General features: G+C 36.1%; 1 protein-coding gene across 1 annotated transcript; it reads left to right on the top strand.

Annotated features, from left to right (window-relative positions):
* Positions 1–23,120, top strand: LOC138238315 (uncharacterized). The gene is made up of 32 exons (XM_069188558.1): positions 1–61; positions 295–421; positions 3,637–3,672; positions 4,369–4,407; positions 4,519–4,557; positions 5,016–5,054; positions 6,154–6,208; positions 6,543–6,580; positions 7,066–7,104; positions 7,216–7,254; positions 7,713–7,751; positions 8,851–8,905; positions 9,242–9,279; positions 9,765–9,803; positions 9,915–9,953; positions 10,412–10,450; positions 11,550–11,604; positions 11,941–11,978; positions 12,464–12,502; positions 12,614–12,652; positions 13,111–13,149; positions 14,249–14,303; positions 14,640–14,677; positions 15,163–15,201; positions 15,313–15,351; positions 15,810–15,848; positions 16,944–16,998; positions 17,335–17,372; positions 17,813–17,851; positions 18,663–18,684; positions 21,451–21,468; positions 22,542–23,120. Exons 3-32 carry the CDS (start codon positions 3,670–3,672, stop codon positions 23,063–23,065), a joined length of 1,656 nt encoding a protein of 551 aa, XP_069044659.1. The 5' UTR covers positions 1–61; positions 295–421; positions 3,637–3,669; the 3' UTR covers positions 23,066–23,120.
* Positions 23,121–26,314: the final 3,194 nt, after the last annotated feature.

Genomic DNA, 26,314 nt, shown 5'->3' with positions numbered 1-26,314 from the left:
AATAGTCCTGGTGAGACAGGCTGGGACATGGTTTTAGAAGCACACAGGCTGGTTCAGTGGGGTAAGATACAGAAATCAGACACCTGGTGCTATTTATTCAGAAAGCTGGGGCTTCACTAGCAGAATGCTCCACCAGATCTTTACAACAGTGTACGAAACTGTAATGGCTCTAGCAGGAAATGCACCACCTGAACTGAATGGAGCAATGGGAATGCTGCAAGGGTGGAGACTTTGGGTGGGTGTGAGACATTTAGTGTCATTCCTGCGTCTCATTTGTCTATAACTGAACCACAGGTTTGAGTGTGTCTGATGCTGCTGAGCTGCTGACTTCAACTTCTAACACATCTGGCTGGCTGGAACAGAGCTGTATCGCCCAGACTCATCTATTAAATTCCCTGCTACAGATCCTCACAAAATACAGGTATCATTCGACCTCACTCTTCTATCAACACCTGACCTGTCAGTACACTGCATGTCTGCTTTGTTGGTGCTGTAACTGTACAGACTAAGAACAACTTAATGCTGTTCAAAGACGTAATGAGCTTTGGCCTTTTATTTTCTTAAGTAGTGACACAGAGATTGAAGTGCAGTTTATCAGAAAAGAATATTTTCGTTTTATTGGGTTTGGGAAATGGTACTTTTTGCGATGATGTTCAGGGATTGTGTACCCTTAATCATTTTTCTGATTTTTTTAAAATGAAGAATTGGGGGGTGATAAGCTCACAACAGCAGGTTTCAGGAATCCTAAGCAATAGAGCTGAGACAGATGCTGGGAATCACTACAAGAAAAAAAAACAGCCATTGTGTAAATATCTGTGCTTTGTAATTTAGTCGCTTTCAGGTCATATTGAAGTTAAAAGTCCCTTTACTGTGTAGAGTTTTACTGAGCTTAATTATTAACCAGCCAAACTGAGGCTAAATCACAGGACAGATACTTTACTTTGGTGGCAAAGTTTCTGGGAACTAAAATACCACTGCAGACCCAGCACGGTGCAGGCAAAACTGCGACAGTGAGAGAAACGAGGGTAGGATTGAGGACAGGGATTTGTGGAATGTTGGTTGATTCGGTTTGTAAATGAGAACAACAAAACTCACTCCTCCTACTTTCCGTACGACTGAGGTGTGGGATCAAAGTTCCTTGGCTTTCACAGAACAGTTACAACGCATGTGAGCTCACGAGAGGCAGCTCAAAGGTTGTCGAGAGATAACTGTCAGGTGAGGTCTGGGGGAGCATTGGGGACTCCTCTTTCTCAATTATTAAATGATCTCTCTCTATTTAAAGAAACCCCGATCACACTATTGCTCACCTCAAATGTTTTGACTTCTCTCCATATCGCTTCTCCTCCACTTTGATTCGCTTTGCAGTCAGGTTCTCTCTGGGGGTCAGTGAAACTCACTTCCCTGACCTCAGGTAGGCAGCACCACCTTGACCCCTCCTGTGGAGGTCCTCACAGCGTGAGTCTGGACCCCCGGCCACACTGTTCTCAAGCAGCTCTAACCTACTGATTCTCCTCCTCTCGGTCACGAGATACTATCTCCTTGTTTCTATCCCCCGAGTTGTGAGGCAGCGCCTGTCAAAGCGACTCTAAGCAAGTCAGGGGGCTTCTTTCACTTCCTTCTCAAGCAGCATCTCTCTCTTCATTGTCCACCCCTGGGTGTCACGACTTGTCCCTTCTCCTGGTGTACTAAATTCCACACACGCTCATCCAGGAACTAATTATCCAACCACGTCTCTCTCTCTTCAATATTTAAACACTCTTCACCGGCTTACCTACGCTCTACACTGTTGAGAAGTCTTCCACAGCTTTCTCTTGTGCGCGCTACTATTCTCGACCTGACTCCTTGATTACCCGACCTGGTTCTCCTACTTTCGACTTCGCTCTTGCCTAACGACTTGGATTTGGATTTACTTTTGTACGTAGTACCTTCCTCACAGCTTCGCACAGGGGTCCAACAAGTCACCCCTTTCAGAAATCCTGACACCGGGGCAGCACCTCTCAAAGTGATTCCTCTAGTCAGGGGGTTATTTCTCTCTTCCCTTGAGGGATTAGTTTCCTGTCATGAGGCAGCGCCTATCGACGCGACTCACAGCAAGTCAGAGGGGTCTGCCTCTCTTCCTTCTCCATCTCTGAAGGCTCAGCTTCCTGTTGTGAGGCAGTGCCTCTCCAAGCGACTCACAGTGAATCAGGGGTGTTTATATTTTCATGCCCTTGAGGCTGAACCAACTTATTAGGACCACCTGGGTTCCCAGCATGGTCCAGGTGCTCCTTTCCTGTATTTTACTGACCCCTGCTTCTTCCATGAACAGGCTAATAGTCCAGCAACAGGAACTTAATTTAAGCAGAAGAGGGACAGACAGAATCTGAAGGGTTGCCCCTCAGTGTAGTACTCATCCTCATCACATCAATGTGTAATCTTACCCAAACCAGGGTTTGTAGAAGAGCTGGAGCCTATCCCTGGAAGCAAAGGCTGCAAGGCAGGATACACCCTCGCTGGGATGCCAGTCCATCGCAGGGCGCACACAGACAAACACGCACTCACACCAGGGTCAGTTTTCCCAGAAGCCGGTTATCCTACCGGCATGTCTTTAGACTGTGGGAGAAAACCAGAGCACCCAGAGGAAACCCATGTGGCATACAGTACACATTTCACTTGGAATTTAACACAAAGCCACTGTGCTGGGCATTAAAAACAAATTAACTGATTACATTTTCTGCAGCTATTTCTTTAATCATGCTTTAGGGAAAAATAGTCCTTAATCTCTGGAATACCAGCAATTTGAATACTGTTATGCAGGCAGTGCAAGACTGGAGCCATATTCACAAAACGTTTCATGAACATGATGTAACCTTAAAATCACCATATTTTTTTTCAAATTGATGTAGAACTTAACTTAGATTTGTGACAGATCTCTACTTTTTTGTGTTGGCAGTCACTTAGCACAACAGGAAAGGTTTTAAAGCTAGTGTAGGAATAATTCTCAATGTATTGTGGTGATTTTCTCCCCACTGGACTGGTTTTCCCCCCTTTTCTCTCTGGCTCACACTTGACTTTACAGTATTTGTAACGAACAGTTCTTTCCGGACACTATGCGGACGACACAATCCGAAGAAGTAGGGAAACACTAGGAAAAAGTCATGCTGGAATACGGGGATGAAAACAGGGGGGCGTGTCCAAGGTGCGCTGGTGCACGGGGGATGTGTGGCCGAGGCAAACAATCCAAAAGTAATCCATAGAGAGAATCCAAAAACGCAAGAATAAGTCCATAGCCAGGTGATCCATCCAAACAAGGAATTAAAACCATGAACCGGGTCGGAACCGGCAGACAGGGAACGGGAACAGAGATTAAAACCTTAACGGGACCAGGCGCTTCCAGGTCCCGGGCTCGCACGGTGCGGAAACCAGATGCGGAGCCAGGATGAGCGTCAGCGCCTGGCTTTTAAGATGGGCTGGGAACAGGGGTCAGGTGCACAGAATTAAGTCTGAAGTGAAAGGGCTGGAGCACCCTTAATGAAGAGGGACTATAATCGTGACAGTTTTATCAATATTGTTTCATTATGTATTTCTTCACACAGTTTGTAAAGAGTATTTTTACAATACACAAGTCCTTAAAATGTATTTTGATTTTTACTTCAGTCTTGTTTCCCTGGAGACGTGGCTCTTCTGACAATGGTGAGTTTATATCAGTAAAGCTGCAGCTATTGCAATAAAATAAACCTGAAAAAATGTGGTCTGGAAAACAAATTTTTACTTGATGTTATTTGAACAAAATGTGTATTTAGTGTTTTCAGTGTTTTTATCCACACAGTGTGTCATTCCTGTGCTGCTGTGATAACTGTCAGTAACTCCTGAGGAACTCCTAAATGGTCATTCCTGAGATCATGAATAACACAACCTAAAGAAATTAATTCCTTCAGCTCTTTCTGCTCCCTTAAAGACCCAGCTTTCCAGAGGGTGTTCTCACCTGTAAGGATGTGCCCTTAAAAATCCTGAATTATTTTGAAAAGTATAGACAATACAGGCCTGGTTCTTGGTTTGAATTCAAGGTGAAACCCTGGACATCAAGTCTAAAATTGATGATTTCTTAAATGTGTTACTGAGTACACACAGTAAGAAACAGCCAAATGAAAAACAGAAAAAACTAGAAACACATTTCATTTTACTTTCTTCAGAACTGAGGAAATATATAGGTGCATTTCTCTGGATACCTATAAACCTCCCCTATATCTCTAAATGATCAGATTTAATTGAGTGACACCTAGTTTTACCAATCAGAGCAAGGAAATTCACAGGAAAATGTTGGCGCTTCTTTTGAATTCTGTATCAGAACCCTTTCTATCTTCATTCTAATTGAATCTATGTCTTCAGGTGTTTCAATGGATTCGATCCTCCCTTGGGAGCTTCACAGTAAGCATGTTGGGTTTTCTTGGCAAAATTTTGCTTTTGCAATTACATACAGTATAACTCTTATTATTATCTCATCCTTTGGGCTGTTCTGATTTGGATTTATTTCTACAGAAATTTCGACCAATTCAAGACATCCTTGGCAAATTCACAGTAAGGACATTACATTTTTTATATTTGGCAAATTATATTTTCACTGTACAAATGTCAAATTAGCAGTTTGTGGTTCTTGGATATAGAGCATTAAAGATTGTGCTACCGGATTGGGATTTGAAATACACAGCTCTATAGCAGAATTTGTCTTCTTTCTTATAACATATAGCTGGTTGTGTTGTCTTTTAATTTCACTGAGCTTGCTCACCCATTTTTGGTAGACAGGAAAGTATTCCAAAACTTTTCAAAGTTATCATCATGATTACGATATAACATTGGAAGAACTTGGCTGAGTTTATGATAATGCCACTAGAGCAGATATCATTTGCTGTTCTTGGATGTTAAAATCCAATCAAACATCAACCAAAGAAAATGTAGTCTTCATGAAAAATTGAATTACAAATTTGTATTATTAACTCTTGTTATTATCATCTCATAATTTGGATTTATTTCTTGAGGTAATTCGACACGCTCAGGACTTCCTTGACAACTTCCCAGTCAAGACATTCAGTTTTTGATATTTTGGTGACTTTGTTTTTGCATTTGTGATGATATTTTAACTGTGCAAAGAACAAATTCACAGTTTGTGATACTTGTATATTCTTTCTTTTATAGTTGTTTGTGTTGCCTTTAGTTTTTAATGCTAAAAGTAGAGAAAAACAACATTAGGGTACAATGTTTTCTCATTCATGAGGTCAGTGCTTTCTCATTAGTATATTTGTTTTTTAAAAATTAGTTTCACTTGATGATATGGGAGATCACTTGCATGTGCAATACTTTTTGAAAGTATCAAAACAGGTTGAGTATGATAATGGAAAGTGTAAGTGTAGAAAATGAAATGCAGAAAATCCAGCCTTGCACTGATAGGTGGATGAAAATGGGACGAGGATGCACAGAGCTTGCCTGTTTTTGGTTAGACAGAAACATATTTAAAATTTTCTTGAAGGTTTTTGTCATGATTATGATTTGACATTGAATGAACAGAAATGGAACTTGGCTTAATTTGTCATTTTGCTGCTAAAGTGGGTGTTATATGTTGTTGTTAAATAATATCCACTTTGTTATACCCTGTTGTTATTGTGTGATTCGGTGTCTGCATTAACTCTGCTTCTGTGTAGCTAACAGCACAGATTAAGATTATGTGGCAAACAGCCACAGTTTTGGTCCAATCCAAGAAAGTGGTGACCAAAGAAAATTAATTATTTTCATTATTCTTATTATTATCATGTCCTTTGGTCTGTATTCTATTTAAGATTTATTTCTTCAGATATTTCAACCTATTCAAGACAGCAAATACACGGAAAGGACGTTAAATTTTATATATTTTGTTAAGTTTTTGCTTTTTCAAGTATATTTTTAGTGTAAAAATGTCAAATTAGCAGTCTTTGGTACTTGAAAATACTGTAGAGCGTCAAAGATTGGGCTACGAGATTAGTATTTGAAATACACAGCTTTAAAACAGAGGTTTTCTTACAATATACAGTTGGTTGTGTTGTCTTTTTATTTTGCTACTACAAGTTGACAAAGATGACTATATGTATTCTTATTCATGTGATAAGTGTTTTCTAATTAATATGTCTGTTTTTTTAAAATTAGTTTCACTTAGATGGACGAAGATGTGCAGAGCTCACTCACCAGTTGGTTATACAGGAAATTATTTCCAAATTCTCCAAGGTTATCGTCATGATTATGATGTGACACTCAGTGAATGAAAATGTAACTTGGCTTAGTTTATGGTTTTGCCCATGAATAATATCCACTATGTTATACCCTGCTGTTGTTATTGTGAGATTCGGTGCTGCATTAATGTTGCTTCTGTATAGCTAACAGCACAGATTAAAATTATATGGCAAACAGCCAATTGTGCCCCAATCAAAGAAAATGATAACCAAGGAAAATGCAGACCATGAAAAGTTTGATTATTTTCATTAATCTTATTATTTCATCCTTTGGTCCGTGTTCTAATTTGGATTTATTTCTTCGGGTATTTCAACATATTCAAGTCATCCTCAGCAAATTCAGAGTAAGGACATTGAGTTTTTGATATGTTGGCAATTTTTTTAACTTTTGCAATTATATTTCGCACTATAAAATGGCAAATTTGCAGCCTTTGGTTCTTGGATACAGAACATCAAAGATGGCGCTTTGAGATTGGGATTCAAAATACACAGCTTTAAAGCAGAGATTGTCTTGTTTCTTATAATATATAGTTTATTGATGATTTCTTAAATGTGTTACTGAGTACACACAGTAAGAAACAGCCAAATGAAAAACAGAAAAACTAGAAACACATTTCATTTTACTTTCTTCAGAACTGAGGAAATATATAGGTGCATTTCTCTGGATACCTATAAACCTCCCCTATATCTCTAAATGATCAGATTTCATTGAGTGACACCTAGTTTTACCAATCAGAGCAAGGAAATTCACAGGAAAATGTTGGCGCTTCTTTTGAATTCTGTATCAGAACCCTTTCTATCTTCATTCTAATTGAATCTATTTCTTCAGGTGTTTCAATGGATTCGATCCTCCCTTGGCAGCTTCACAGTAAGCATGTTGGGTTTTCTTGGCAAAATTTTGCTTTTGCAATTACATACAGTATAACTCTTATTATTATCTCATCCTTTGGGCTGTTCTGATTTGGATTTATTTCTACAGAAATTTCGACCAATTCAAGACATCCTTGGCAAATTCACAGTAAGGACATTACATTTTTTATATTTGGCAAATTATATTTTCACTGTACAAATGTCAAATTAGCAGTTTGTGGTTCTTGGATATAGAGCATTAAAGATTGTGCTACCGGATTGGGATTTGAAATACACAGCTCTATAGCAGAATTTGTCTTCTTTCTTATAACATATAGCTGGTTGTGTTGTCTTTTAATTTCACTGAGCTTGCTCACCCATTTTTGGTAGACAGGAAAGTATTCCAAAACTTTTCAAAGTTATCATCATGATTACGATATAACATTGGAAGAACTTGGCTGAGTTTATGATAATGCCACTAGAGCAGATATCATTTGCTGTTCTTGGATGTTAAAATCCAATCAAACATCAACCAAAGAAAATGTAGTCTTCATGAAAAATTGAATTACAAATTTGTATTATTAACTCTTGTTATTATCATCTCATAATTTGGATTTATTTCTTGAGGTAATTCGACACGCTCAGGACTTCCTTGACAACTTCCCAGTAAAGACATTCAGTTTTTGATATTTTGGTGACTTTGTTTTTGCATTTGTGATGATATTTTAACTGCGCAAAGAACAAATTCACAGTTTGTGATACTTGTATATTCTTTCTTTTATAGTTGTTTGTGTTGCCTTTAGTTTTTAATGCTAAAAGTAGAGAAAAACAACATTAGGGTACAATGTTTTCTCATTCATGAGGTCAGTGCTTTCTCATTAGTATATTTGTTTTTTAAAAATTAGTTTCACTTGATGATATGGGAGATCACTTGCATGTGCAATACTTTTTGAAAGTATCAAAACATGTTGAGTATGATAATGGAAAGTGTAAGTGTAGAAAATGAAATGCAGAAAATCCAGCCTTGCACTGATAGGTGGATGAAAATGGGACGAGGATGCACAGAGCTTGCCTGTTTTTGGTTAGACAGAAACATATTTAAAATTTTCTTGAAGGTTTTTGTCATGATTATGATTTGACATTGAATGAACAGAAATGTAACTTGGCTTAATTTGTCATTTTGCTGCTAAAGTGGGTGTTATATGTTGTTGTTAAATAATATCCACTTTGTTATACCCTGTTGTTATTGTGTGATTCGGTGTCTGCATTAACTCTGCTTCTGTGTAGCTAACAGCACAGATTAAGATTATGTGGCAAACAGCCACAGTTTTGGTCCAATCCAAGAAAGTGGTGACCAAAGAAAATTAATTATTTTCATTATTCTTATTATTATCATGTCCTTTGGTCTGTATTCTATTTAAGATTTATTTCTTCAGATATTTCAACCTATTCAAGACAGCAAATACACGGAAAGGACGTTAAATTTTATATATTTTGTTAAGTTTTTGCTTTTTCAAGTATATTTTTAGTGTAAAAATGTCAAATTAGCAGTCTTTGGTACTTGAAAATACTGTAGAGCGTCAAAGATTGGGCTACGAGATTAGTATTTGAAATACACAGCTTTAAAACAGAGGTTTTCTTACAATATACAGTTGGTTATGTTGTCTTTTTATTTTGCTACTACAAGTTGACAAAGAAGACTATATGTATTCTTATTCATGTGATAAGTGTTTTCTAATTAATATGTCTGTTTTTTTAAAATTAGTTTCACTTAGATGGACGAAGATGTGCAGAGCTCACTCACCAGTTGGTTATACAGGAAATTATTTCCAAATTCTCCAAGGTTATCGTCATGATTATGATGTGACACTCAGTGAATGAAAATGTAACTTGGCTTAGTTTATGGTTTTGCCCATGAATAATATCCACTATGTTATACCCTGCTGTTGTTATTGTGAGATTCGGTGCTGCATTAATGTTGCTTCTGTATAGCTAACAGCACAGATTAAAATTATATGGCAAACAGCCAATTGTGCCCCAATCAAAGAAAATGATAACCAAGGAAAATGCAGACATCATGAAAAGTTTGATTATTTTCATTAATCTTATTATTTCATCCTTTGGTCCGTGTTCTAATTTGGATTTATTTCTTCGGGTATTTCAACATATTCAAGTCATCCTCAGCAAATTCAGAGTAAGGACATTGAGTTTTTGATATGTTGGCAATTTTTTTAACTTTTGCAATTATATTTCGCACTATAAAATGGCAAATTTGCAGCCTTTGGTTCTTGGATACAGAACATCAAAGATGGCGCTTTGAGATTGGGATTCAAAATACACAGCTTTAAAGCAGAGATTGTCTTGTTTCTTATAATATATAGTTTATTGATGATTTCTTAAATGTGTTACTGAGTACACACAGTAAGAAACAGCCAAATGAAAAACAGAAAAACTAGAAACACATTTCATTTTACTTTCTTCAGAACTGAGGAAATATATAGGTGCATTTCTCTGGATACCTATAAACCTCCCCTATATCTCTAAATGATCAGATTTCATTGAGTGACACCTAGTTTTACCAATCAGAGCAAGGAAATTCACAGGAAAATGTTGGCGCTTCTTTTGAATTCTGTATCAGAACCCTTTCTATCTTCATTCTAATTGAATCTATTTCTTCAGGTGTTTCAATGGATTCGATCCTCCCTTGGCAGCTTCACAGTAAGCATGTTGGGTTTTCTTGGCAAAATTTTGCTTTTGCAATTACATACAGTATAACTCTTATTATTATCTCATCCTTTGGGCTGTTCTGATTTGGATTTATTTCTACAGAAATTTCGACCAATTCAAGACATCCTTGGCAAATTCACAGTAAGGACATTACATTTTTTATATTTGGCAAATTATATTTTCACTGTACAAATGTCAAATTAGCAGTTTGTGGTTCTTGGATATAGAGCATTAAAGATTGTGCTACCGGATTGGGATTTGAAATACACAGCTCTATAGCAGAATTTGTCTTCTTTCTTATAACATATAGCTGGTTGTGTTGTCTTTTAATTTCACTGAGCTTGCTCACCCATTTTTGGTAGACAGGAAAGTATTCCAAAACTTTTCAAAGTTATCATCATGATTACGATATAACATTGGAAGAACTTGGCTGAGTTTATGATAATGCCACTAGAGCAGATATCATTTGCTGTTCTTGGATGTTAAAATCCAATCAAACATCAACCAAAGAAAATGTAGTCTTCATGAAAAATTGAATTACAAATTTGTATTATTAACTCTTGTTATTATCATCTCATAATTTGGATTTATTTCTTGAGGTAATTCGACACGCTCAGGACTTCCTTGACAACTTCCCAGTAAAGACATTCAGTTTTTGATATTTTGGTGACTTTGTTTTTGCATTTGTGATGATATTTTAACTGCGCAAAGAACAAATTCACAGTTTGTGATACTTGTATATTCTTTCTTTTATAGTTGTTTGTGTTGCCTTTAGTTTTTAATGCTAAAAGTAGAGAAAAACAACATTAGGGTACAATGTTTTCTCATTCATGAGGTCAGTGCTTTCTCATTAGTATATTTGTTTTTTAAAAATTAGTTTCACTTGATGATATGGGAGATCACTTGCATGTGCAATACTTTTTGAAAGTATCAGAACATGTTGAGTATGATAATGGAAAGTGTAAGTGTAGAAAATGAAATGCAGAAAATCCAGCCTTGCACTGATAGGTGGATGAAAATGGGACGAGGATGCACAGAGCTTGCCTGTTTTTGGTTAGACAGAAACATATTTAAAATTTTCTTGAAGGTTTTTGTCATGATTATGATTTGACATTGAATGAACAGAAATGTAACTTGGCTTAATTTGTCATTTTGCTGCTAAAGTGGGTGTTATATGTTGTTGTTAAATAATATCCACTTTGTTATACCCTGTTGTTATTGTGTGATTCGGTGTCTGCATTAACTCTGCTTCTGTGTAGCTAACAGCACAGATTAAGATTATGTGGCAAACAGCCACAGTTTTGGTCCAATCCAAGAAAGTGGTGACCAAAGAAAATTAATTATTTTCATTATTCTTATTATTATCATGTCCTTTGGTCTGTATTCTATTTAAGATTTATTTCTTCAGATATTTCAACCTATTCAAGACAGCAAATACACGGAAAGGACGTTAAATTTTATATATTTTGTTAAGTTTTTGCTTTTTCAAGTATATTTTTAGTGTAAAAATGTCAAATTAGCAGTCTTTGGTACTTGAAAATACTGTAGAGCGTCAAAGATTGGGCTACGAGATTAGTATTTGAAATACACAGCTTTAAAACAGAGGTTTTCTTACAATATACAGTTGGTTGTGTTGTCTTTTTATTTTGCTACTACAAGTTGACAAAGATGACTATATGTATTCTTATTCATGTGATAAGTGTTTTCTAATTAATATGTCTGTTTTTTTAAAATTAGTTTCACTTAGATGGACGAAGATGTGCAGAGCTCACTCACCAGTTGGTTATACAGGAAATTATTTCCAAATTCTCCAAGGTTATCGTCATGATTATGATGTGACACTCAGTGAATGAAAATGTAACTTGGCTTAGTTTATGGTTTTGCCCATGAATAATATCCACTATGTTATACCCTGCTGTTGTTATTGTGAGATTCGGTGCTGCATTAATGTTGCTTCTGTATAGCTAACAGCACAGATTAAAATTATATGGCAAACAGCCAATTGTGCCCCAATCAAAGAAAATGATAACCAAGGAAAATGCAGACATCATGAAAAGTTTGATTATTTTCATTAATCTTATTATTTCATCCTTTGGTCCGTGTTCTAATTTGGATTTATTTCTTCGGGTATTTCAACATATTCAAGTCATCCTCAGCAAATTCAGAGTAAGGACATTGAGTTTTTGATATGTTGGCAATTTTTTTAACTTTTGCAATTATATTTCGCACTATAAAATGGCAAATTTGCAGCCTTTGGTTCTTGGATACAGAACATCAAAGATGGCGCTTTGAGATTGGGATTCAAAATACACAGCTTTAAAGCAGAGATTGTCTTGTTTCTTATAATATATAGTTTATTGATGATTTCTTAAATGTGTTACTGAGTACACACAGTAAGAAACAGCCAAATGAAAAACAGAAAAACTAGAAACACATTTCATTTTACTTTCTTCAGAACTGAGGAAATATATAGGTGCATTTCTCTGGATACCTATAAACCTCCCCTATATCTCTAAATGATCAGATTTCATTGAGTGACACCTAGTTTTACCAATCAGAGCAAGGAAATTCACAGGAAAATGTTGGCGCTTCTTTTGAATTCTGTATCAGAACCCTTTCTATCTTCATTCTAATTGAATCTATTTCTTCAGGTGTTTCAATGGATTCGATCCTCCCTTGGCAGCTTCACAGTAAGCATGTTGGGTTTTCTTGGCAAAATTTTGCTTTTGCAATTACATACAGTATAACTCTTATTATTATCTCATCCTTTGGGCTGTTCTGATTTGGATTTATTTCTACAGAAATTTCGACCAATTCAAGACATCCTTGGCAAATTCACAGTAAGGACATTACATTTTTTATATTTGGCAAATTATATTTTCACTGTACAAATGTCAAATTAGCAGTTTGTGGTTCTTGGATATAGAGCATTAAAGATTGTGCTACCGGATTGGGATTTGAAATACACAGCTCTATAGCAGAATTTGTCTTCTTTCTTATAACATATAGCTGGTTGTGTTGTCTTTTAATTTCACTGAGCTTGCTCACCCATTTTTGGTAGACAGGAAAGTATTCCAAAACTTTTCAAAGTTATCATCATGATTACGATATAACATTGGAAGAACTTGGCTGAGTTTATGATAATGCCACTAGAGCAGATATCATTTGCTGTTCTTGGATGCTCAAATCCAATCAAACATCAACCAAAGAAAATGTAGTCTTCATGAAAAATTGAATTACAAATTTGTATTATTAACTCTTGTTATTATCATCTCATAATTTGGATTTATTTCTTGAGGTAATTCGACACGCTCAGGACTTCCTTGACAACTTCCCAGTAAAGACATTCAGTTTTTGATATTTTGGTGACTTTGTTTTTGCATTTGTGATGATATTTTAACTGCGCAAAGAACAAATTCACAGTTTGTGATACTTGTATATTCTTTCTTTTATAGTTGTTTGTGTTGCCTTTAGTTTTTAATGCTAAAAGTAGAGAAAAACAACATTAGGGTACAATGTTTTCTCATTCATGAGGTCAGTGCTTTCTCATTAGTATATTTGTTTTTTAAAAATTAGTTTCACTTGATGATATGGGAGATCACTTGCATGTGCAATACTTTTTGAAAGTATCAGAACATGTTGAGTATGATAATGGAAAGTGTAAGTGTAGAAAATGAAATGCAGAAAATCCAGCCTTGCACTGATAGGTGGATGAAAATGGGACGAGGATGCACAGAGCTTGCCTGTTTTTGGTTAGACAGAAACATATTTAAAATTTTCTTGAAGGTTTTTGTCATGATTATGATTTGACATTGAATGAACAGAAATGTAACTTGGCTTAATTTGTCATTTTGCTGCTAAAGTGGGTGTTATATGTTGTTGTTAAATAATATCCACTTTGTTATACCCTGTTGTTATTGTGTGATTCGGTGTCTGCATTAACTCTGCTTCTGTGTAGCTAACAGCACAGATTAAGATTATGTGGCAAACAGCCACAGTTTTGGTCCAATCCAAGAAAGTGGTGACCAAAGAAAATTAATTATTTTCATTATTCTTATTATTATCATGTCCTTTGGTCTGTATTCTATTTAAGATTTATTTCTTCAGATATTTCAACCTATTCAAGACAGCAAATACACGGAAAGGACGTTAAATTTTATATATTTTGTTAAGTTTTTGCTTTTTCAAGTATATTTTTAGTGTAAAAATGTCAAATTAGCAGTCTTTGGTACTTGAAAATACTGTAGAGCGTCAAAGATTGGGCTACGAGATTAGTATTTGAAATACACAGCTTTAAAACAGAGGTTTTCTTACAATATACAGTTGGTTGTGTTGTCTTTTTATTTTGCTACTACAAGTTGACAAAGATGACTATATGTATTCTTATTCATGTGATAAGTGTTTTCTAATTAATATGTCTGTTTTTTTAAAATTAGTTTCACTTAGATGGACGAAGATGTGCAGAGCTCACTCACCAGTTGGTTATACAGGAAATTATTTCAAAATTCTCCAAGGTTATCGTCATGATTATGATGTGACACTCAGTGAATGAAAATGTAACTTGGCTTAGTTTATGGTTTTGCCCATGAATAATATCCACTATGTTATACCCTGCTGTTGTTATTGTGAGATTCGGTGCTGCATTAATGTTGCTTCTGTATAGCTAACAGCACAGATTAAAATTATATGGCAAACAGCCAATTGTGCCCCAATCAAAGAAAATGATAACCAAGGAAAATGCAGACATCATGAAAAGTTTGATTATTTTCATTAATCTTATTATTTCATCCTTTGGTCCGTGTTCTAATTTGGATTTATTTCTTCGGGTATTTCAACATATTCAAGTCATCCTCAGCAAATTCAGAGTAAGGACATTGAGTTTTTGATATGTTGGCAATTTTTTTAACTTTTGCAATTATATTTCGCACTATAAAATGGCAAATTTGCAGCCTTTGGTTCTTGGATACAGAACATCAAAGATGGCGCTTTGAGATTGGGATTCAAAATACACAGCTTTAAAGCAGAGATTGTCTTGTTTCTTATAATATATAGTTTATTGATGATTTCTTAAATGTGTTACTGAGTACACACAGTAAGAAACAGCCAAATGAAAAACAGAAAAACTAGAAACACATTTCATTTTACTTTCTTCAGAACTGAGGAAATATATAGGTGCATTTCTCTGGATACCTATAAACCTCCCCTATATCTCTAAATGATCAGATTTCATTGAGTGACACCTAGTTTTACCAATCAGAGCAAGGAAATTCACAGGAAAATGTTGGCGCTTCTTTTGAATTCTGTATCAGAACCCTTTCTATCTTCATTCTAATTGAATCTATTTCTTCAGGTGTTTCAATGGATTCGATCCTCCCTTGGCAGCTTCACAGTAAGCATGTTGGGTTTTCTTGGCAAAATTTTGCTTTTGCAATTACATACAGTATAACTCTTATTATTATCTCATCCTTTGGGCTGTTCTGATTTGGATTTATTTCTACAGAAATTTCGACCAATTCAAGACATCCTTGGCAAATTCACAGTAAGGACATTACATTTTTTATATTTGGCAAATTATATTTTCACTGTACAAATGTCAAATTAGCAGTTTGTGGTTCTTGGATATAGAGCATTAAAGATTGTGCTACCGGATTGGGATTTGAAATACACAGCTCTATAGCAGAATTTGTCTTCTTTCTTATAACATATAGCTGGTTGTGTTGTCTTTTAATTTCACTGAGCTTGCTCACCCATTTTTGGTAGACAGGAAAGTGTTCCAAAACTTTTCAAAGTTATCATCATGATTACGATATAACATTGGAAGAACTTGGCTGAGTTTATGATAATGCCACTAGAGCAGATATCATTTGCTGTTCTTGGATGTTAAAATCCAATCAAACATCAACCAAAGAAAATGTAGTCTTCATGAAAAATTGAATTACAAATTTGTATTATTAACTCTTGTTATTATCATCTCATAATTTGGATTTATTTCTTGAGGTAATTCGACACGCTCAGGACTTCCTTGACAACTTCCCAGTAAAGACATTCAGTTTTTGATATTTTGGTGACTTTGTTTTTGCATTTGTGATGATATTTTAACTGCGCAAAGAACAAATTCACAGTTTGTGATACTTGTATATTCTTTCTTTTATAGTTGTTTGTGTTGCCTTTAGTTTTTAATGCTAAAAGTAGAGAAAAACAACATTAGGGTACAATGTTTTCTCATTCATGAGGTCAGTGCTTTCTCATTAGTATATTTGTTTTTTAAAAATTAGTTTCACTTGATGATATGGGAGATCACTTGCATGTGCAATACTTTTTGAAAGTATCAAAACATGTTGAGTATGATAATGGAAAGTGTAAGTGTAGAAAATGAAATGCAGAAAATCCAGCCTTGCACTGATAGGTGGATGAAAATGGGACGAGGATGCACAGAGCTTGCCTGTTTTTGGTTAGACAGAAACATATTTAAAATTTTCTTGAAGGTTTTTGTCATGATTATGATTTGACATTGAATGAACAGAAATGTAACTTGGCTTAATTTGTCATTTTGCTGCTAAAGTGGGTGTTATATGTTGTTGTTAAATAATATCCACTTTGTTATACCCTGTTGTTATTGTGTGATTCGGTGTCTGCATTAACTCTGCTTCTGTGTAGCTAACAGCACAGATTAAGATTATGTGGCAAACAGCCACAGTTTTGGTCCAATCCAAGAAAGTGGTGACCAAAGAAAATTAATTATTTTCATTATTCTTATTATTATCATGTCCTTTGGTCTGTATTCTATTTAAGATTTATTTCTTCAGATATTTCAACCTATTCAAGACAGCAAATACACGGAAAGGACGTTAAATTTTATATATTTTGTTAAGTTTTTGCTTTTTCAAGTATATTTTTAGTGTAAAAATGTCAAATTAGCAGTCTTTGGTACTTGAAAATACTGTAGAGCGTCAAAGATTGGGCTACGAGATTAGTATTTGAAATACACAGCTTTAAAACAGAGGTTTTCTTACAATATACAGTTGGTTGTGTTGTCTTTTTATTTTGCTACTACAAGTTGACAAAGATGACTATATGTATTCTTATGTGATAAGTGTTTTCTAATTACTATGTCTGTTCTTTTAAAATTAGTTTCACTTAGATGGACGAAGATGTGCAGAGCTCACTCACCAGTTGGTTATACAGGAAAGTATTTCACAATTCTCCAAGGTTATCGTCATGATTATGATGTGACACTCAGTGAATGAAAATGTAACTTGGCTTAGTTTATGGTTTTGCCCATGAATAATATCCACTATGTTATACCCTGCTGTTGTTATTGTGAGATTCGGTGCTGCATTAATGTTGCTTCTGTATAGCTAACAGCACAGATTAAAATTATATGGCAAACAGCCAGTTGTGCCCCAATCAAAGAAAATGATAACCAAGGAAAATGCAGACATCATGAAAAGTTTGATTATTTTCATTAATCTTATTATTTCATCCTTTGGTCCGTGTTCTAATTTGGATTTATTTCTTCAGGTATCTCAATATATTCAAGTCATCCTCAGCAAATTCAGAGTAAGGACATTGAGTTTTTGATATGTTGGCAATTTTTTTAACTTTTGCAATTATATTTCGCACTATAAAATGGCAAATTTGCAGCCTTTGGTTCTTGGATACAGAACATCAAAGATGGCGCTTTGAGATTGGGATTCAAAATACACAGCTTTAAAGCAGAGATTGTCTTGTTTCTTATAATATATAGTTTATTGTCTTGTCCTTTGATTTTGAAGCTAAAAATTGAGAAAAGCAAGTAGTAGGACAGTATTTTTCTCATTATTTAATGCTTTGTCATTAAAATGTCTTTTTTTTTTAAATAGTCTAATTTAAATGATACTGGAGATTATTTGCATTTGCGACAGTTTGTGAAATGGTTAAAAATATATTGTTTAAAGCAGAAAATTATTATGATTATCTAATCTTTTGGTCAGTATTCTAATTTATATTTATTTCTTCAGGTATTTCAACCAATTCAAGACTTCATTGACAGCTTCAAAGTAAGGACTTTGTGTGTTTGATATTTGGGCATATTTTTATAATCACAACATGATTATATGTTATAAGCTTACTTGCTTATGAAGCACTTTTCTGGACACTTGATTCAAAGCGCTTTATAGGTCTCTCCTCCTCCACCAGTTTGCAGCCCCACCTGGATGTTGTGAAAGCAGCCATAGTGCACCAGAATGCTCACCACACATCAGCTATCAGTGGGGAGGAGAAAAAAGTGATGAAGCCAATTCATAGATGGGGATTATTAGGAGGCCATGATTTGCGAAGGCCAGGGAGGACATTTTGCCAGGACACTGGGGTAACACCTCAACACCTCTAGTCTTCTCAAGAAACTCCCTGGGATTTTGACCAGAGAGCCAGGACCTCAATTTTATTGCTTGTCAAAAGGATGGTGCCTTTTTTACAGTATAGTGTCCCTGTCGCTATACTAGGTCATTAGGACCCACACAGACCGCAGGGTGAGTGCCCCCTGCTGGCCCCACTATCACCTCTTCCAGCAACCTTAGGATTCCCAGGAGTCTCCCACCCACGTACTAGCAGGCTCACACCTGCTGAGCTTCATTGGGCTGCCAGCTGTGAGTTGGAGGGTCATATATAGCTGCTGGCTATAGTTTTGGAGTTTTTGCTTTTGGAATTTGATTTTTACTAAGACTTTTAAAAGAGTTTTCCCAAAATGCTAATTTGCCATTTTTTTAGTCAGAAAGTGCAACCCTCATTCTTCTTCTTATTATTAATCATGTCAGAAATTAATATATAATATATATAATGAATTAATATTTCTTCTTCTCATTTTCACAGGAGGGGTTTGAAAGTACAATGGGTAAGTTTTCCTGCTTTGTAAATGATGTCTAATTGCATGTGTCAGGATTAAAACTCTTTGATTATAAATTATGATTCTTTACTCGTTGTCGTTAATGCACAACCTGACCTTGAAATTATACAATTAAATTATAACATTATTTTTATATTATTATATTACTTTTATTTTCTAATTGCTTGGTTGAGTAAACATGACTAAGTACTGTGTTTCTTTTGTTCAATTGTCTCTCATTTCAGTGCTTGTTTTTTACATATACTGTACAACAGCCATTTCCATGGCATGCCAAACTGCACTGAGTCTCCCCAAAACTTTACTACATACAGTTTACAGAATTATTAGTAATTGTATGTAAATAGTAATCAGAGAACAGATAGTTAACAATATTGTGTAAGTAGTGGCTCATGTCATATTTAGATGCAAATAAATGCATAGAAAGACACAAAAGAGGCAAGCAGTGTCTTAAACAGGGTTGTAAAACATACTCAAATATGTTACCTGAGTAAAAGCACCATTACTTCTAAAACTAAATAATTCTGTAAAAGTAAAAATTTCCATTTGAGAAAACAGCTCAAGTAAAAGTACAAAAGTTTAATCTCTTAAAGGTATTGCCAGGAACATTTCAGAACTGCGAAAATCTATGATCTCTCCATACTGACAGCTCCCCATTTCACTTCTAACGGCACGATCTTGCTGTTCTCCCCATCTCTGTCCTCCTCCGTCTGTGTCCTGTTGAAGGAAGACATCCAAAACCAAAATTGTCTTTGGATCACACCTTTCCTCTTCTCTTAACAACAGACTCACCTCCTTTAAAATCCTCTATATTCATTTGCAGATTTTGGCTTTTGACAGCTCTCCCCCTGTTCTACCTGAGTGTGGACACTCATTCTCACCTGCTTCATAGATAGAGGTGCTTATTTGGCATATATACATGTGCAATGAGATAAGGTTGCTGCTGGAGGTGGTGTCAGTGGGACCAGTGGGGGGAGCCCACCCTGCGGTCTGCGTGGGTCCTAATGCCCTGCTATAGTGGTGGGGACACTATACTGTAGTGGGCGCCATCTTTCGGATGAGACATAAAACTGAGGTCCTCACTCTCAATGGTCATTAAAGATCCCTGGGCATTTCTCGATAAGAGTAGGGAGTTATCCCGGTATCCTGGCCAAATTTCCCCCCTCAGCCTTTACCGTGGCCTCCAGATTGTCCCCATGTCTGATTGGCTTGCACTTGCCTTGTGATGGACTGGTGCCCCTTCCAGGGTGTACCCTGCCTTGCGCTCGTTGCTTGCCGGGTAGGCTCTGGCTTGGTATAAAGCAGTTTAGCAAATGACATGATACACTCCACCTCCTTTCTCCTGGCCAGTAGAATTAGCTGTGCGGAACGTTAGCTTTCAGCCAAGTTTTGGTGAAACAGAAGATGCTTACTATTGATGCGACAGTGAAGTTGGTTGATCTCACACTCCAGAGGTTGCACATCTGCAAAAAGGATGCTGGGGAGTGGGGGCTGGCAGGCGTGTTAACACATCGCTTCTCTTTCCCCGCTTTCTCTTGTGTTTGTGTCCCTGTTTATCTCTGTGCTTGTGAAGCTAAGCCATGTGCTTCCGATTCCACTGAAGACAGATCTGAAGCTCTAGATCTCAGGTCCAAGGTATCTCAGGCACGTTGATCTTAGTTGATGGCCGCACATGTATTTTTTACACAGAAAATGATACATAACACCAAAATAAACAACATAAATGAGAGAGCTACAGGCCAGAGGTCTCCGTGGAATGGCATCATCTTGGAAAGTCATGCCCATTTGCTTCCTGCACCTCGTCCCTTTTGTTCTCGCTTTATTTATCTGTTAATTACCCCTCTCCCTCACACCTGGAGAAGACATCTCAGCCAAAGCATCATGTTTCTTTTATTTCAGCATGAAATAAACTTTCCATTCCAATTTTGCATTCTAAGCATTGCATTCTACCTAAACAAACTTCTTCAATTAAGAAGTGTGAGCCTTGGGATTTCTGGATTTCTTTTTCCTGAACATCTTCTGTGTGCTTCCTCCTTTTACACCCCAGGGCCAGAGGAATCTTTGAGTCTCTACATATTCCTCAGGACTTCCACTGCACACCCATAGAACAAAATGTTATTGAAGATTTGCTTCTGTTGGACTTTAAAAGACTAAAAAAGAATATAAACTTTTGCACATGCCACATTCTCTGTTTTTTTCAATCTGTTAAAGTAAATAAATAGTCATTGCACGTTAAAGTGGGCAGAATATGTCATGTACAAGTCTGTACCCTGCAGAGGTTGTGTTCTTTTCACTTAGAGATTCAGTGAAACATGCAATTTGACCAGTGGTGCCCAAAACGTTTTCATACAACTGTATCCTGACCTGTAGTTTTGTATAAATTCCTGTATTTCACCACACCACACCACACTTTTCAATTAAAAAAAACATTTTTTTAAACATTAAATACCTTATAAATACACCAAAAAAATTCTTAATTTTAACAATTTCAGAGGAAAGTTGCTGTCCAAACTCTTAAAGTAATCTTTTGACAAAATCACATCTGACTCTCAATCTATGCTGAACTGCTGAGAACACCAAGCATTGTGAAAGGATTTGGAAATGTCTCAAAATATATATTTTTATTATTTTTTCTTCATCTTCATCATGATGTAGGAAGAAACAAAAGTTATTTGTTCATTTGTTTTGAAAAAGTTCAGCATCTACTTACTGTATACTGTAAATTAACAGAGGTTTATCTCTTTTTCAATATTGCAGTGAGACGGGCCATGGAAGGTATTTTCTTTTTTGTTAAAATGTTTGTTTAATTATACATTTTTATTCAAATGTTTAGTAATATTTTGTGGATTTAATGTATTTTTGCTAATAATACACCAATCCACAATATTCTGATAGAATAGGTATTGTAAATGGTTAGATTTTTGTGAAGCATTATCCAAAGTATTGGATATAACGCTTCTTAAAAAAATAACTTAAAGGATGATAAACCATTTATTTATTTAATTAAAACTAAATATTCATATTTTATATGAAAATAATGTAAATTATTTTTCAAAACACTTGAAAAACAATTTAGGTCAGAATAAAAGTCTATAGTTAGGAAATTAATACAAAATTAATCAGCTTCTTAGCAAATTCTAAATTCCCTGCTCTTTCTAAGGTTGTTATCATATCCTTAGCCTCAGTGAATCCTGATCATACTGTTTCTGAGATACAGCCTAGATAAGAGGTAGGGGGTGGATTACTGCACTATACAGCCACACCAGTTGCATGTTGGCGAACCTGAAAATGTGCCCAGTTTAGAATTAATGTTCTGAAAAGTCTAGACTGGAAACTCGAAATATACAGATACAAAAGTGAAGGACAATAATCCATTTTAGTCTTTTTATTAAAACCCCACTAGGTCACCATTTTTAACAAACCTTTTTTTGACTTCTTATTTTGTAAAAGTACTTAGAGAATTTGATGTGTTTAATTGATTCTTTTACATTGTGTATAATGAAAAGTGGAAATATGTGGCGTGTTTCTGAATGTGTTGGTCCTTGTGTGCTTTAAACAAATAGATTTTAAAAAAGCTTTCATTACACAACAGAAATTCAATTTCCATTACTGACATGTTAAAGGAAAATAGGGTTTGTCACATTATATTAAACTATATCAATTTGAAATCTCAGTCAATGAGTATAAAATTATTTTAATATAATGATCAGAAAAACAAGTCAGTACACAAATCATGTACACAAGTCATTGAAAAGGATAAAATGTTAGTTTTTAAAACCAGAATGTACTATCAGGTGAAATCTTTGTGCTTTATCCTAAATTCTCTCCCTGTTCATATTTGCCCACAGTGGAGGTGACCCTGGATACGAAAACGATCAACCCCTACCTGATGGTGTCAGAAGATGGCAGAGAACTGAGGTGGACAGACCAGCGCCAGAATCTCCCTGACAATCCTGAGCGGTTTGATGAATACCCCTGTGTGCTGGGCAACAGGTTACCAGCAGGGAGGAGGTGTGGGTGTTACTGGGAGGTGGAGGTTGGAAACAAGACGTCCTGGGAGCTGGGAGTGGCCCGAGGCTCAGTGTGCAGGAAGGGGCAACTGAGTCTGAGCCCTGGAGCTGGGTTTTGGGTCCTGAGTCTTTGGGATGGGAAGCTGACGGCCCTGACTGACCCAGAGACCCCACTGAACACAAAGATTCCCACAAGAGTGGGGATCCACGTGGACTATGAGAAGGAAAGGGTCCACTTCTACAACGTTAAAGCAGATGTATACTCTGTCATCTATACTTTCGCAGACAAAATAGACAGAGACGTTCAACCATTTTTCTCCCCTGGCAACAATGATGAAGATCCCCTTTACATTAATCATTAATGCTGGGATAAAGTACATACTGTAAACATATAAAAGAATGAGTTATTGACTTTCAGATTGGACTCTGTTTAAAATTTACAAATATAATAATTATTTCAAAGTTCAATAGAATCAAATCTTGAATAACATTCTACTGTATGGATGCACAGTGCAAGTCCTGAGAAATATATTGTTTTCTCTGTCCCTGGGGTGTCAAAGGAGTAAACACCCTTGTGTTGTTACCCATACAGTACCTACAGTATGGCTGCTGCATCATCTGAGGAATCCTCTTGCGCTTGGGCAGATCAATGTGACATTACATTTGCACTCATTAACACCCACTCTTTAATTCGAAAGACTGGAACGCTAAATAATTTCATCATTGAAAGATGCATTGACATTTTGTGCATAACTGAGACCTGGCAACAACCAAATGAGTTTATTTTATTCAATCAAACTGTCCCTCCAAGTTTTACTTATGTAGGCAAACCATGCTCTGTTGGTCATGGTGGCAGCTTGGCTGTAGTTTACTAATTATAAGTAATAATAAGTATATTCTATAAGTATACTAATTATAAGTATAACTATCAATGTGCTCACTGTTTATTATATCACCTTCTTTGAATACCTTGCCCTTAAACTCTGCAGCCCCACTCCATTGTTGATTCTAAGTGTTTATTGGCCTTCTAGGTCCTGCCCTGTCTTTTTATCTGAACTATTTGAACGGTTGACAATACTGTGCACTATGACCTGTCCGGTCTTAATGCTGGGTGATTTGAACATTCATATTGACTGCTTAAATTAGTTTCAGATTTTTTATCCACCCTGGACTGCTTTGATCTCTCTCAATTGGTGAATTTCCCCACCCATGTCTGTGTTCACACCCTTGATCTTTGAATTTTAGATCCTGAACTTGAATTTAAGAATGCCTCTAAAATTTGACCTACAGATCTCTGATCACCAAGGTGTATTATTTGATGTTTGTATCCCTCTTTCTTCAGTGAGATGGAAATGGACAATTTGTTTTAGAAATCTGAAATCTCTGGACCACTCTCATTTCTCTAAAGCTGTACTTAGTTCTCCCCTTTTACAGAACTGGTCATCTAGAAAACTAAATCTAATCTAAACACTGTGTTGACTATTACTTAAAACTGAACTTCACCTGAACACACCTGAACTTCGCAATCTGAAACTAGCTGGATGGCACCAGGAACACTTAATAAAAAAATCCAGCCTAGTGGTTCAAACTCAAGCTTTTAACGAACACCTGGAAGTCTGCAGAACTGATCTAGCTTCTGCCAGATGCTCTTGTACTGTAACTCTAATACAATTGGCTCAGGACTAGAAAATCATAAAGCTCTCTCTCTGTGATCAATAAACTCGCTAAGCCCCCTGACAACTCTGCTCTCTCTGCCACCCCTGACCTCTATCTTAAAGTTTTGCACTTTTTTCAAAGATTGATGCTATACCACTACAATTCTCTACATCAAGCCTCAGCCTTGCAATGAATTCAGACAGCTACTTGAGCCCAAGTCTTTCCACTGACTTTCCCTCTGTACCAGATTTTTCTGAATTTAGCTTAGTTAACTCTGATCACTGTACAAAAATTATAACCACCTGTAAAACAACTTATTGTTGCCTAGATCCCATACCTACCTCTTTAATGAAAGCTTGCCTCCTAGACATCCCTTGCTCCTTATAAATCCGCCAAGGTCCCTGTCAATCACGGTGTGCCTCATGGTTCAGTCTTGGGGCCCATTGCAGTTTATTATGTATATGCTGCATCTTGGCCAAATTATACACAAACATGGTCATCAGTTTCATTGTCATGCAGATGATAATCAGATTTAAGTTAAACTCATAAATTCATCTCTTGTTTGCATGAAATCAAACTCTGGTTGACATCAAATTCCCGGAAGCTAAATAGTGCCAAAACAAATTTTACTGGTGGGCTGCAAATCTCAGATGGAGGAACTTTCACTTGAAGGGTTTCACAGTAATGGTAGATGGCTTCCCCATTCACGTCAGCCATAGACAGGAATATGGGAGTCACACTTGATCCTCTCCTGTCTTTTGAGCCATATGTGAAAATATTTGATAAAGACATCTTTACTGCCACATTAGGAAATATTTATCAATGCCCGATGCTGAATACCCGATACATGCATTTCTAAAATCAAGACTTGATTTCTCCGACTCTATGGGTTCCCCAGCTCTCGCAACAAGTTGCAATATGTTCACAACTCTGCAGCTGGACTGCTTAATCACACCAGGCCCTGGCAGCATATCACTTCTACACTAAAGTCCCTACACCGGTTGCCTATAAAGTCATATTTTCAATACAAGATTGCCTTCTCTGTCGCTGCTCCAGTGTTGTGGAGTGACCTTCCTCAGAGTTTGCGAAACACAACTTCTTTAACCCTCTTAAAATCTTAACTTCAAACTTACTGTTTTACCACGGGGCTATGTCTGATTGCCTACAGTTAATTTGTAAAAACCTGTATGCTCTTGTATTTATTTATTTTCATTAACTTGTATTGTACTTTTCTTCTTTTTCTTAATTCATGTACCGTGTTTCTTGGGTTTGGAAAGATGCTTTATAAATAAAAATTATTATCTTAAAAAAACAAACGGCAGAAATATTGGTATCTAAACTGACAGGCACAAGTATGATGGACTGATGTGATTAAGAGCAGAAAAGGGCCGCAGTCTGAAAGTTTTACAAGAACTCATGTCCTCCAAAGCAGAAGACGTGAAAAGGTACCTAGGGTGAAAAAAATGGTATCTGTATCATTCTTACCTTTTACATTGCTTTGGAAAAATATGTCGTCTACATGTAACTGTGTATTTTTTGGCTTTAAGAAGATCATCATGTGACCCACACCAGTAGTTATAATTGACTGATTTCAACTTTGCAGTTTGAAATTCTGCTGCTCCTTCAGAGTTTGGGTGCATAAGATGATTCTCTTTCAGAAGCAACACTTTCATGCAGTATCATTTTGTTGTTCTTCAAAAGATAATTATATCTTAGATGATTCAAATTGTAAAAATCATTTGTTAATGCTTAATGTAACTTAACTTAATCAAACTTGACTGTTTAACTAAATGTTAAACTGTTTAATTTATTATATGAGAAAAAGACAAGCTAAAAACTTTAATCATATTAGTTCGAGTTCATGTTTTTGTCATATGTTCCTGCGTGCTTTGAATACATTACATGTTACTACATTTACATTGTACAACCATGAATAATAATAGTGAATAATAATA

The sequence above is a fragment of the Lepisosteus oculatus genome, chromosome 4 (assembly GCF_040954835.1).
Source record: "Lepisosteus oculatus isolate fLepOcu1 chromosome 4, fLepOcu1.hap2, whole genome shotgun sequence".
NCBI classification, from domain to species: Eukaryota; Metazoa; Chordata; class Actinopteri; order Semionotiformes; family Lepisosteidae; genus Lepisosteus; species Lepisosteus oculatus.
This window is presented reverse-complemented; position numbering and strand designations above follow the sequence as displayed.

Bases quoted from the DNA above. Each gene is read 5' to 3' on its own strand.
- LOC138238315 (XM_069188558.1), top strand. The intron at 7,105-7,215 runs GTAAGCATGTTG...TTATTTCTACAG, and splicing joins CCTCCCTTGGCAGCTTCACA to AAATTTCGACCAATTCAAGA. The intron at 10,451-11,549 runs GTAAAGACATTC...TTTTAAAATTAG, and splicing joins ACTTCCTTGACAACTTCCCA to TTTCACTTAGATGGACGAAG.